This window comes from Thunnus maccoyii, chromosome 14, assembly GCF_910596095.1.
Source record: "Thunnus maccoyii chromosome 14, fThuMac1.1, whole genome shotgun sequence".
In the NCBI taxonomy this organism is placed as follows: domain Eukaryota; kingdom Metazoa; phylum Chordata; class Actinopteri; order Scombriformes; family Scombridae; genus Thunnus; species Thunnus maccoyii.
The window spans coordinates 1,297,282-1,310,231 of NC_056546.1; the positions used below are offsets into that span (position 1 = coordinate 1,297,282).

The window sequence follows — 12,950 nt, forward strand, 5'->3', positions numbered from 1 at the left end:
AGCAGCGCTCACAGTTCAACACTAAATCATTGTTATTACGCACGCTAACGTCTCTCTGCATCAAGTGTTATTTATAAAGGGAGTGTGAAGCTACGCTAGCAGCATCTGAGAGGCAGCTGAGGATCATGGGATGTCATTACTTCCGCAGGTATTTGATTATAAACCAATCAAAACCGGATTAATAACCAGGCAAAGTGCTTTACTGCACATAATCTGATTTACAGCTGCAACCATCAGTCAATTAATCAATTAGTCGCCAACTATTAAATTAATCACCAACTATTTTCATAATCGATTAATAGTTTTGAGTCATTTATTTAGGAAAAGATGTCAAAATTCTCTGATTTCAGCTTCTTAAATGTGAATATTTCACATGTGAGAAGCTGCTAACAGAGAATTTTAGTTTAAATAATAATAATCCTTTTTTTCTGTCAATCAACCAATAATTTCCAATTGATCAATACTGATGATAATCATTAATTGAAGCTCTAATTTATTCAATCAAATGATAAATGATATTTCCTGTCTTTCCTTCCATCTCTTGCTTTTACTCTCCTGAGAACACATGACTAAAGGTGACACAGTCAACACAGCAGGGGTCAAAGGTCAGCCAGAGCGTCAGTGTGTGTGTGTGTGTGTGTGTGTGTGTGTGTGTGTGTGTGTGTGTGTGTGTGTACCTGCAGGGCGCTGTTCAGGAAGCAGCTGTTCTGTCCCGGCTCGTTGCTCAGCCCTTTACTGGGAGCGATGGACGTCATGGTGCGAGGCGTCAACATTCCCGGCATCCCACCACCTCCTCCTCCGACTCCGCCTGCCGCGACGTCGCTTCCTCCGCTGCCCGACGCAAAGTAGTTCCTCTTCCACGACATTATAGTTCCTCTCTCTCTCTCTCTCTCTCTCTCTGTGTCCGTGTCTCGACCTCGCTCCCTCGCAGGGATCAGCTTCCTGTCGTCCGTTCTCGTATCGAAGGAGCCATTTTTTCTTCCAGCTGAGTGGACGACGAGAAGTGGGACGGACAGAGCAAGAAACTTTTAAATTAAGTCCAAGAAAACAGATAAATTCCAAGAGCGAAGAATTAAATATATATTACGTCTCTCCAGAGTCTGTTTTTAATTCAAATCCAAGAATATCCAGGAAATTTGTGTCCCAGGGAGTTAGAAATATTCTGTGTCTTCTTTTCTCCTTTTTACATTCCACAGGTTCAGTACTGAAGGATCCTTTTACTTTGAAAGGTTTTATTTCTCCCAGGAATCGTGTTTTATATTCCAGACTCTGAGAGACGACGGAGGAAACCCGACCGGACGTAAACTGATCAGCTCCCGTAAACGTCCTACGATCCCGCAGGTGAGAGAGACGAACTTTCGCCTCCTTTCAGACGCAGACACGTGCAGCTGAGTCGTGACCACCTCGTCCTCCAGACTCAACACAGACCAGCCGGCGGGTCGGAGGTCAGAGGTCAGAGGTCAGCGGCTCTGCAGGCGCTCAGGACAGACCTGCAGAAGAAGAAGAAGAAGAAGAAAGACAAACAGTTTGAGAGGTTTTTTTAAACTGTTGACCTGAACTATTTTAGAGGAGCAGAGCTGCAACGATCAGCTGATTAATAAACTAAATAATATGCAAATAATGCAATTATTTTAATCATCAAATAATAGTTTTAGTCATTTTTTAAATATGTGCTGGTTTCAGCTCCTCAAATGTTTGATTTTAGGGCTGAAACGAACTAATTAACTATGCTGCCGATTATTTTCATGATTAATCAATTTGTTTTCTGGTCCATAAAACATAAAAAATGGTGAAAAATGTTTGATCAGTGTTTCCTAAAGTCCAACATGACGTCCTCAAATGTCTCGTTTTCAAAGATCTTCAGTTTACTGACAGACACTAAAGAAACCAGGAAATATTCACATTTAAGAAGCTGAAATCAGAGAAAAAAGACTCAAAATAATTCCCATCATAGTTGGCGATGACTTTCATAGTTGATAACTAATCAATTAATCGATAATCTGAAGACAGTAAAGTGCTTTTCTTTGGATTTTGGTCAAACAAAAAGACAGTTGAAGACGTCAACTTGGACTTTTTTTTGGCATTTTTCATAGTTTTCTGATATTTTGTAGATAAAAGGATTAATAGAGAAACTAAATGATCACAAACATGTCTGCTGAGTGACGGATAGAGGAGAGAGAGAACCGATCAAACTTCAGATTCATTCAACAAACAGACTGTTAAACTGTTTCTGAAGCAGCTCGTCTGAGTCTGAAGAGCTGAAAACAAACATTACTCACCAACACCAAGACCTATAATAACTGGATCTAAATCTCAATCTCCTCTAAGACTCTAGACTGAGATAATTTAAGGCCTCTGCAGACATAATGAGTTGAGGAACCCTCCTCCTCCTCCTCCTCCTCCTCCTCCTCCTCCTCCTCCTCCTCCTCCTCCTCCTCCTCCTCCTCCTCCTCCTCCATCACAACAGACAGAAGCCTTTACAGCTTCTCTCTGACTGGTTTCATTGTTCTGACAGTCGACTTGTGCTGCCAAACCCCCTCAGGGTTATCTTTGACAATTCATATCAAACACACACACACACACACACACACACACACACACACACACACATTAAATGACTGATGCACTTTTAACAGCGTGAAAATTCAAATCTATAAAGTCTGTCAGAGCCACAGAGGACGGATCGACAGAAATGTGTCGTCTGAAAAAGTGTTTCAGGGTTTGAACAGAGCAGTGAAGAGTTTTGGAAACTTGGTTTATCTGCTGCAAATACGACACTGTGTTTATCATTTCATTATCCATAAATGTGCTGATTCATTTCTCCATTAACCAAATAAATGTTTGGTCTATAAAATGTTGGCAAATAGTAAAATATGCCAATCAAAGTTTGACATTCATGTTTGATCGTGACTTAAAACTATTAATCAATTATGAAAATAATTCCTATTGTACAGTATGCAAGCAGTAACAGTAATCCCTCTCAATCATTACTAATGACCCACTAGCAGTGTGTCTGTGTCTGCAGAGATTCTGCTCTCTGCCTCTATTTTTTATTATTTTGCTGTGTTCGGGGCGTTTGTGGGCGTCAACCTTTGGGCAATGGGTGTGGAGCTCCCAGCCAATCACAGCACGCAGGTGTGAGGTCAGGACTCATAGTGTAGTGTAGTGACCAGGTTACATGTCTCTCCTCTGCTCCGCTCTGCTCTCTGTCTCTGTGTCGTGGATGTATAAAGAGCAGCGGGTGTGTGCGTGTGTGAGGCTGAGCTACACACACACAGAGCAGAGCAGAGAGGCCGCAGCGGACAGGAGGGCGTTGTGTGGAGGTGTGGGTGTGTTTATTTGCGCTTTAGAACGTAACCGCCGTGAAACAATCAGAAAATAATGTTTTATTTCTCTGAGTCACAGCTTTGTTCTCGCTAGAGCTGCTCCCTCTCTTCATTCACTCTGTAGCTCGCTCCACCACTGCTGCTCTCTTCCCCTCCCTCTCCGCTTATAAACACAAACCCACAAATCCTGCATAGTACACCTTTAAACACACCGACGCATCGTCCCTGTCAGAGCTCAGAACTAGAAAGATGAATAATGACTTTATAAGAAAGTGTTTCATGAACATGGAAAAAAAATCAAGTTATGTTGACGTAAGTACCCACACTTGTAGTTCTTTTAATGGGAGCTGTAGTTTTTTCTGTGCACTGATGTCATGACTTCGGCTCTCTATTCAAAGTTTGGGATTTTGGCTCATTTTAGCTCCACAGTAAATAAATTAAAGTATGTTCATAAATGAATCAACAGACTGCAGTTAGTGACAGAGATGAGAACACAGGAAGTAAGAGAAGAAGTACTCAGCATGTGAGAAGTTTAGAGGGAAAAATCACTATTTGGTGGAGCTGTTAACAACTCATAGACATGTGAAATGTGACCTCGACTACACACTGCTTTTTGTAAGACGTCAAAAGACAAAAAGGTTGGAAACCACTGGTTTCATCTTTAACAATGTGTTGTATTTTAAAAGCTTGTTATATTATCCATTGTGTCAAATCTTCATCTGAAAAGTAACTAAAGCTGTCAAATAAATGTAGTGGAGTAGAAAGTACAATATTTCCCTCTGACATGTAGAAAGTAGCATCACATGGAAATACTCAAGTAAAGTACAAGTACCTCAGAGTGTGTGTGTGTGTGTGTGTATGAGTGTGTGTGTGTGTGTGTGTGTGTGTGTGTGTGCAGGTCGGAGCAGAGGGAGGTGAGCAGGGATTAGCCTGATCAGACTCTGTCTGTCTGTGCAGGATTACAGCGTCTATGTGTGTTTCTGTGTCTGCGGCTCCTTCGTTAACAACATTAGTCTCGTTAACTGCAGCAGTTTAAAGCAGCAGCAGTCGTCTACCTGAGGCTGACAGTGTGTTTGTGTTGACAAACGTTAACAACACGCAGCTCGCAGAAGAGCAGCCGTCTTCCTCTGATCTACGATTTCTCTGGATAATAACGTCTTTCTTCTGTGCGGAGACGAAGTGTTTGAGCAGCTTTTCAACACACACAGTATTGTCCAGAATAAAAGACGAGCCCCTCCTTCACCTTTCTAACACACTCTCAGTCGTCCTGTGAGATGCTATGAATCCGAGGAGAAGAGAGTCCGTCCATTAAAGCAGAAGGTAAATCCCACATTAGCGTATCCTCTCTCTCTCTCTCTCTGTTGTTTTCACTTGTTATGACTTTATTTCCTCTGCAGCAGAAAAACACGTCACACAGACTGAAACTGAGCTAACAAACATAACTGCATAAAGAGTCTTTGACTTTAATATAACTTTGAGTCAGACTTGCTATTAAACACTTATGTTTACATGTTGCATAAAGCTTCCCTATGAGTGACTAACTGACTTAGACAGCCTGTCACGCAATGCATTATGGGTGAAATAAGATGCAACAGCAACACTTAGCAGCAGAAGATCGACACATTTTATACCTGCTGAAAACATTAAACTGCAGCTGCTGGTACACATCAACAGTACTTCTATTTCCTCGATTAATCGATTAGTTGTTTGGTCCATAAAATGTCAGTAAAAGGTGAAAAATGTTGATCAGTGTTTCCCAAAGTTAACGACCTCGAATGTCTTGTTATGTCAACAACTCAAAGATCTTCAGTTTACTGTCACAGAGACTAAAGAAACCAGAAAATATTCACATTTAACAAGCTGCAATCAGAGAATTTCAGTCAGAGTTGGAATCTATTAATCGATTATTAAGATAGTTGGGATTAATTTAATAGTTGGCAACTAATCGATTAATCGACTAATCATTGCAGCTCTAATAAGAACCCAAAGATCTTCAGTTAACTGTCATGTATGACGTGGAAAAGCTTCAAATGATCACATATGAGAAGCTGAAACCAGCAGATTTTTGCTTAAAAATATGACAAAAAAATTAATTATCAAAATAGTTGCCAATTAACTAATCGATTAATCGTTGCAGCTCATAAAATGAGATGATGTTTCTTTTGTTTCAACATTTCAAACTAACAGAAACTCTCTTCACCTCCACACTGAACCCGCTTTAAACACGTCGATGACGTCACACGTGACCGAGACCAGTGAGTAAAAGGGGGACGCAGGTGACGGCCGTGTACCTGGACGGTGAACCGACCAATCAGAGAGCTGGGATTAGTTCAACTGGTTCGAGGTCGTTTCCTCTCCTCGTGAGTCCCCGAGGCTGATTTGGTGTATAACTGGTTACATAACAAAAACGCCAGTCTGTTGCAAAAGCTTTACACACACACACACACACACACACACACACACACAGGCACACACACACACAGGCACACACACACACACACACACACACACACACACACACACAGGCACACACACACACACACACACACACACACACACACAGGCACACACAGGCACACACAGGCACACACACACACACACACACACACACACACACACACACACACACACACACACACACACCAGCGCTATAATCACCTCTAATTCGACAGGCTGGCTCAGTGCCGCCTTCATGCAGCCGCTCTGCAGAGCTGACCGGAGCACTGCCAGAAGTCTGGGTGCTACTGGGAACACTGGGAAGAAATGGGGACACTGGGAGGGAGTAGGGACACTGGGAGCTAATGGGGAGAGAGTGGGAACACAGGGAGGAAATGGGGACACTGGGAAGGAGTGGGGACACTGGGAGGGAATGGGGACACTGGGAGGAAGTGGGGACACTGGGGAGGGAATGGGGACACTGAGAGGGAATGGGGACACTGGGAGGAAGTGGGGACACTGGGAGGGAATGGGACACTGGAAAGGAGTGGGGACACTGGGAGGGAATGGGGACACAGGGAGGAAGTGTGGACACTGGGAGGGAATGGGGACACTGGGAGGGAATGGGGACACTGGGAGGTTCTGGCAGCAGAGCGACAGACAGTATTGATCGGGTCAGTCTGGTCTGTCAGGTGAGTTCACAGCTGCCAGACTTCATTCACTTTCTGACCCATTTTCAGCGAGCTGCTGTTCCTCGTCAGTGAAATTTACCACAACCACTGAACGCACCAGAGCTGCAGTGACTCCACATTAATGACAACAGCGTCACGTTATCAAAAGTGTAACTACACACTCAGGTTCTGCTGGAGTATTTAAAGATCCTCTTCAGATCTATTAAGACATAAAAATACTCTGCTTTCTTCCTTCACTGTAAAGTCCGTCTCACTGTTTGTTCACCAGAGGCTTCAAGTTTTCACATCACACTGGTGTGAGCTGCATACTGGACCATGACTGGCTCTAAACTAGTTGTGATGTCCAGCTGTTAAACTGAGATTTAAAGTGACACAGAGAAACTTTCCTTCTTTAGCAGACGAATGTGAAAACAAACTCTGCACAGAGACGAAGAGAACAAACATCCAGCTGAAGGAACAAGAAGACAAACATGACTTTGAGTGAAGGAGACTTTAATCTGTTCCCAGACATGTTTGGCTTACTGGGACAACTTGAGTCCAGTCAGAGTTTCTCTACAGAAAGGCTGCACATATCACCACCTTTCATCCTGACGAGCCAGTGATGTAGGGAAGCATTGTGGGATAATTTGGGAACATTGCAGTAAAAGCTCGACCTCTGACACAGCGAGAGTAACAGAAACAAGGGTTTAAATGGTTTGAAAAGAGGCAGACAGCTGTGAGAGCTGCAGAGAAGAAAACAATCTCTGTCAGCCTGAGAAATCCTCATCACAGACATTTTAATATCAGACTGTCAAACAGATAAAAACGTTCGTGCTGAGAGCCTGAGCCCCAACAAAACCATCAAAACTCTACATTAACACCATTTTCAACTGAACAGTTTACAATCTCACGTCTCTGACTTTACAGTAACAGGAATGTAAAAAAACATACGACTGAAAGCTGTTATCAGGGCTGCAACTAAAGATTATTTTTAGAGATGCACGTTATAATCGGCACGTCATCGGTATCGGCCGATAAAAGCTCTAAAATGAAATATCGGACTGTTTCACCCCGACGGTCCCGGTGTTTCCTCCGCAGGCTGAACTTCACTCAGCTGCCCGTCAGACCAGCTGCTTCTTCTAGCGGAGGCTAGCTGGCTGTGCTTCCCTCTGGCCATGCTGCAGCTAACGCTCCGCTAGCCTCTCAGCTAACGTTAGCCACCGAGCCCCGGTGTGTTATTCAGGTTAAAGTGGGAAGAAGCAGCGGGTCTGACAGGCAGCTGAGTGAAGTGCAGCCTGCGGAGGAAACACCGGGACCGTCAGGGTGAAACAGTCCGTCGAGGAGCTGCTACTATGATCGGCTGCACAGATAGGAAACACCTCGGCTGACAGGATGTACCACTCTGTTTGGAAAAAAAAATCTTTTTGGTTTATAACAGCGGTTGGCAACCAGCGTATTAGGTGCATTAGCGCCACCTTCTGCTCCGGAGTGTGGACCAGAGGTTAAATCCTCCACATTAATCCTGTCTGTCTAATAAACTCAATGAAAACTCTACTGCTGCTCCCACTTGGCAGGTTCATTAAAGTTTTAATGCTGAGCTCCTGAACTCCAGTCTTCCTCAGTTCTTCCTTCATATATTGTCTTTCTTGATCATATTTAGTACAATCTATGCTTGCATGTATAATAGTCTCCTCAGAATATGTTCATATATCGGCATCAATCGGCCACAATGAGTTGGAAATATCAGCATAACGGCAAAAAATCCAATATCATGCATCCCTACTGAAAGCTTTTATCAGGGCTGCAACTAAAGATTATTTTCATTATCGATTAATCTGGAGGCATATGATTATATTTCTGGTTATAAATAAACACAGAGAAATAAATAAAAGAGAGAGAAAGCAGCAGTGAGGTTCGGGCCCTTCAGTTGGAACTTTTTCTCCTTCTTACTGTCTGTCAGGATCATTTTCTTTGTCATATATGAAAGTAAATTAAATATCTTTTTGGTCGGAGAAAACAAACAACAGGAAGTGACCTTTCTTCACTGTGTTTTGACAATAAATCGATGAATGCTTCCAGCTTCTCCACAGCGACAGTATGCTGCTTCTGCACTGTTGGTCCGACATGAATGAATGAAAAGGTGATGAACACATGAACTGATTAATAATGAAAAATATCTGTTTGCAGTTTCAGGTTGAGTAAGATTAACAAAAGCTCTGCTGATGTTAACAACAGAACAACCTGCAGGAAACGTCGATATTTCTAAAAATGAAAACGTGTGAGACGACGGGAGAAAACACTCGATAGTTTGAGGTGATGGATGATGTGAAGACGGACGGACGGAGATTAAATGAGCCCTTTTCTCTTATTTCCAGAGTTTCTCTGCAGTCTCTTTTTTACTCGAGGACGTTTCCTGCAGACATGATGTGGGTTAAATCTGTGTGACTGATTTTTTTTTCTATGAAACTCTGCAGCAGAGAATTAGTGGGTAAATCTTAAGTTGCTTTCTGGGCAGCGGGACTGAAGCTCTTCTTGCTGCTGACCTCGTTGGCAGTCGGTCTGCGGGAAAGATTTGGGGCCTAATGACTAAAAGGAGAGCTCATGAATATACAGCCGTCCTTCAGAGCGCCAACCGCACCGAAATAACTCGGACAGTTTGGGAATGTGGAGCACTTCAGTCACTTAATTCCAGCCAGTGAAAGGAGGAATTAGCTTCTTGTAGTCCACATCCAGCTTCACGTCTCATAGTCACATATACAGACGGACTGTAAACATACGGTACAGTTTGGCCTTTTACACCAACAGGATGAAGTCACACGATGGAGACAGAAGAAGAAGAAATCCTCCTGCAGCTCCTTTCAGGCACTTTTTTTAAGCAAAAATGGAAAAAAAAAACTGTCTGGTTTCAGTTTCTCAGATCTGAAGATTAGCTCAGAGAGTCGCTCTGAAGAAATGATCAACATCACTTTAGAAATAAGAAGCAGATTCAGAAAGATCTGGTCTATGATGGAGACATGAAAGCAGTCCGTTGATTTTCATACGAACAATCAGATCATATGATTTCCATATGAACAGGTAGATCAGCCTGACTGGATACTGGTCCAGTATTCTGTGACTGTGGGGCTGCTAGCTTAGCTAACTGGTTTCTAGAGCTCTGTAGAAACCAAGAGACAAGTTTATTCAAGTTTGGGAAACACTGATCAACATTTGGCATCATTTTCTAGCATTTTATGGACTGAAAATTAATGAAAACATTCATATAGTTTAGGGCCGCCCCCCTACTAGTCAACCACGTTTTCACTGTCGGTTAAGTCGCAGGAAACAAACAAAAAACAGGAGCTGCACCTCGTCAACGTTAAGTCAAAACCTTGTAATGACTGTGTATGAAACGCTAGACGGCTTTTAATTTGACACCCCGGATACAGGAAATGGTGACACGTGGCCACACGTGGCTGACGCGCCATTGGCCGACTAACGGTGTAACTTCATCACTCAGTCAGTCAGTGACCTGCTCTGCTGTGATAACAGAAGCACTGATCCCTCTATAGACTAGTTAGTTTCAGCACTTTCCTGTCGGGAAACAGCCTAAAATGAGAGATAAGAGGATTTAACGGGACTGAAAGGAAACTCAGTCTGATCGCTGCTCGATCCGACGCATTTATTGTCGTTAACAGGCGACTCGCTTCGTGCATGTGCTGTAATATTTAAATTTTAAAGGCTCATTATTACGGTTTATTCCTCTGTAATGTATCACAGTGTTAACAATCTTACTTAAAACATTATTTCTCAGCCCTGGAACCCCAAAAATATACATTCAAATACTTAAATTATCATAAACATGCTAGTCGACTAGTTAAATCTCAGTCAGGAGGAAACCTGATATAGCTGCAGCTCTGTTCTGCAGTATAACTTTTCTTTGCACTAAGATGCACACACGTTATTCCAGACTCTGGGTAGTTTCCTCTCCATCGTGTCCCCTGTTGTTAATGTATTGTTCTAATTTTCTCTCCCCCACATTCCTCCCAGCAGCAGCAGCTTCCATCAGTTGAGTGAATAAACAGTAAATCATCCAGACTGGGAGGAGCTCCTCCTCCTGCTCTTTCAACACATTATTTTCCCATGAGTACTGCTGAATAATGTTCCTTTAATTTTAAAGCTCACTGACGGTAACTCACAACTCCTCTCTGCAGAGAGCTCCAGATTCCTCTCCTCACTTCCAGCAAAACTTCCCCGGAGTGAAGTGACGCATCAGTCTGATGGAGGTTCATTCATTTACAGTCAGGAGTTCATCAGCTGCACAGAACCAGACCTACAGGTTGTTTTACTGTCATTAAAAACAGCCTCCTGTAGGAAATAAACTCAACATGTCATTGAATCTATGTATGATTCTGTAAACAACGTTTCTAAAAGTTAAACACTGGAAAACTACCAACTAATTTCTAACTAAATCACTTCGATTTAACCGCATCTTGTCCGGTTCTTCAGCTCACCAAACTCCGCTCACAAATCCACAACTTTAAAGATTCCTAATGAACAGGAAACCGTTCAGTCGCCGGAAATTGTAAATCAGTTACGAGTAGAAATCCACAGGACTCACTCTATAAATCGGCATTAATCAGACCAACTGTACAGCAGTTATTTTATTATAAACCAGATCACTTTTTAAACTGGTTCCCATTATGTTCTTCTTCCAAAACAGTGGAGAACACCGGGAGCTGAAGCCAGAAGTTTGGGATTTCAGTAAAGGAAAATGGTGACTGTAAAGCACGTTAACCTGAACACAAACGAGCCTCAATTAATTTACAACACATGAACAATATCAATCATTCAAAAAGAAGCATTTTAATTTAAAAAAAAACAACATTTTTTTTAAAGGGAGTTCGGCGCAGTGCGCATCGGAGACACATTACATCACTTCCAGCAAACTTCACGGAGAACAATGACGGTAAAACGGCTCCGGTTGTCTCCTTTAATTATCTCTTCTGATTCCGCTTAAACACACACACACACACACACACACACACACACACACACACAAACACCGAATCCGTGCGGATATTTACAACACGTTGGTGCGCCGTTACTACCGAGCCCCTGTTTGTAACCGGTAACCGACAACGTAGCGTCCGTATTAGCTTAACGCCGGTGAATGAGAGTAACGGCTGCTACGTTCAAATCTACCGAGCTCATCACAGCAGATACGCAGGCAGGGAAAAACACAGCCGGTTGTGGGTTTTTTTTAAAGCAGCTCACCTGAGACCTGAACACCGGAGGAGGAGAAGCAGAAGCCGTCGGTGTCCTGAAGCCAGTTTGTCCGCAGCACCGGAGAAGCGGCGGTTATTGTGTTTAAAACGGCAGAATGGAGGGGGAGGGGCTACTACCTGCAGCACTGTGCGCGTGAGCTGAGGCGCGTGCACGTGTGTGTGTTTATGTGTGTGTGTGTGTGTGTGTGTGTGTGTGTGTTTATGTGTTGCGTTTAAAACCATAAACTCATGACAATATTACGATTAAAGCCCCTTTCAGACACGTTTGAGGACATTTAAAAACATTCTGCTTTGAATAATATTTTGTGTGTTTGTGTGAGCAAGTCCTCAGAAATTAATGCGAAACCTCTGCAAGATGCAAAACTCAAATGGACGGTAGGGGGGGGATGCGTCGGGGTCAGAGGTCAGTAGAAAGCAGCAACAACAACGGCGGAAAGTTTTAAAGCCATGGATGTGTAATAAGAGCTGGATAGGGCGCCACCGCTCAGACTTGCAGCCAGTTTTTCCCCAGTGGCCACTCACGGTATTGCAGCGAAAAATCCCCCTGCGGCCCAAAAAGGATTTTCCCCCATAGACCACCACTGTAAAAGAGACGCCTGTAAAACTGCCTCAAACTGCAAACAACGTCAGTTATGACTCTTTCTATTGTTGACTTTTGATCCATGGAGGTTTTATGTTTGTAAAACTTTCCTCGAGACGAGAAAAACGATGTAAAAATCTGTAACGCGGAAGCTAACCTGGAAGCTAGAAACTTTTTTTGGCGTATGCGCCAGGCGAGCAATTCCTTTAGGACTGAATGGGCTCCATTTTTGGTCCGGTATCCAGCTCTTATAATACATCCATGTTTAAAGCCCCTGGAAACGCAAATCCATGATTGCCTATTAATCATGTAATTTGGGATCTAATGTGCATATGGTAAATATGCTAAAACGTAAAGATGCTAAAACAATTAGCGCCATACTCCAGGAGGTATAGTTAAATAAAAATGCATTTTTTTTTCTAACCTAGTTTGTTAGTTAGTTGGTTATTCAAGCTTTCTACCAAGTAGGGTCTATTTGATAGATTTGGTAGTTAATAGCAAAACGTTTAAGCTAATGCTAACTGTTTCATGTATGTGAATGGAGAATGCTAAAATGATTAGCGTCATACTCTGGGAGGTATAGTTAAATAAAAACACAGATTTGGGTGGTTTAAGCTGTGTTGCTAGTTAGTCGACGTTTTAGTGAAGTAATAGAAAATAAAATGGTACTTGA

General features: G+C 42.8%; 1 protein-coding gene across 6 annotated transcripts in view; it reads right to left on the reverse strand.

Annotated features, from left to right (window-relative positions):
* The window catches only part of usp54a (ubiquitin specific peptidase 54a), a 44,370-nt gene extending 32,508 nt beyond the window's left edge, over window positions 1–11,862 (reverse strand). Inside the window, exons 1-3 of one of the 6 annotated variants that reach the window (XM_042432424.1) lie at window positions 11,687–11,858; window positions 10,609–10,777; window positions 678–1,490 (exon numbers count right to left, since the gene is read on the reverse strand). In XM_042432424.1, the coding sequence (XP_042288358.1) occupies window positions 678–866 (189 nt within the window). In that variant the 5' untranslated portion in view covers window positions 867–1,490; window positions 10,609–10,777; window positions 11,687–11,858. Of the gene's footprint in view, window positions 1–677; window positions 1,491–10,608; window positions 10,778–11,686 lie in introns of all 6 variants that reach the window. The other 5 variants (XM_042432426.1, XM_042432423.1, XM_042432428.1 and 2 more) reach the window with 5 other exon arrangements.
* Window positions 11,863–12,950: the final 1,088 nt, after the last annotated feature.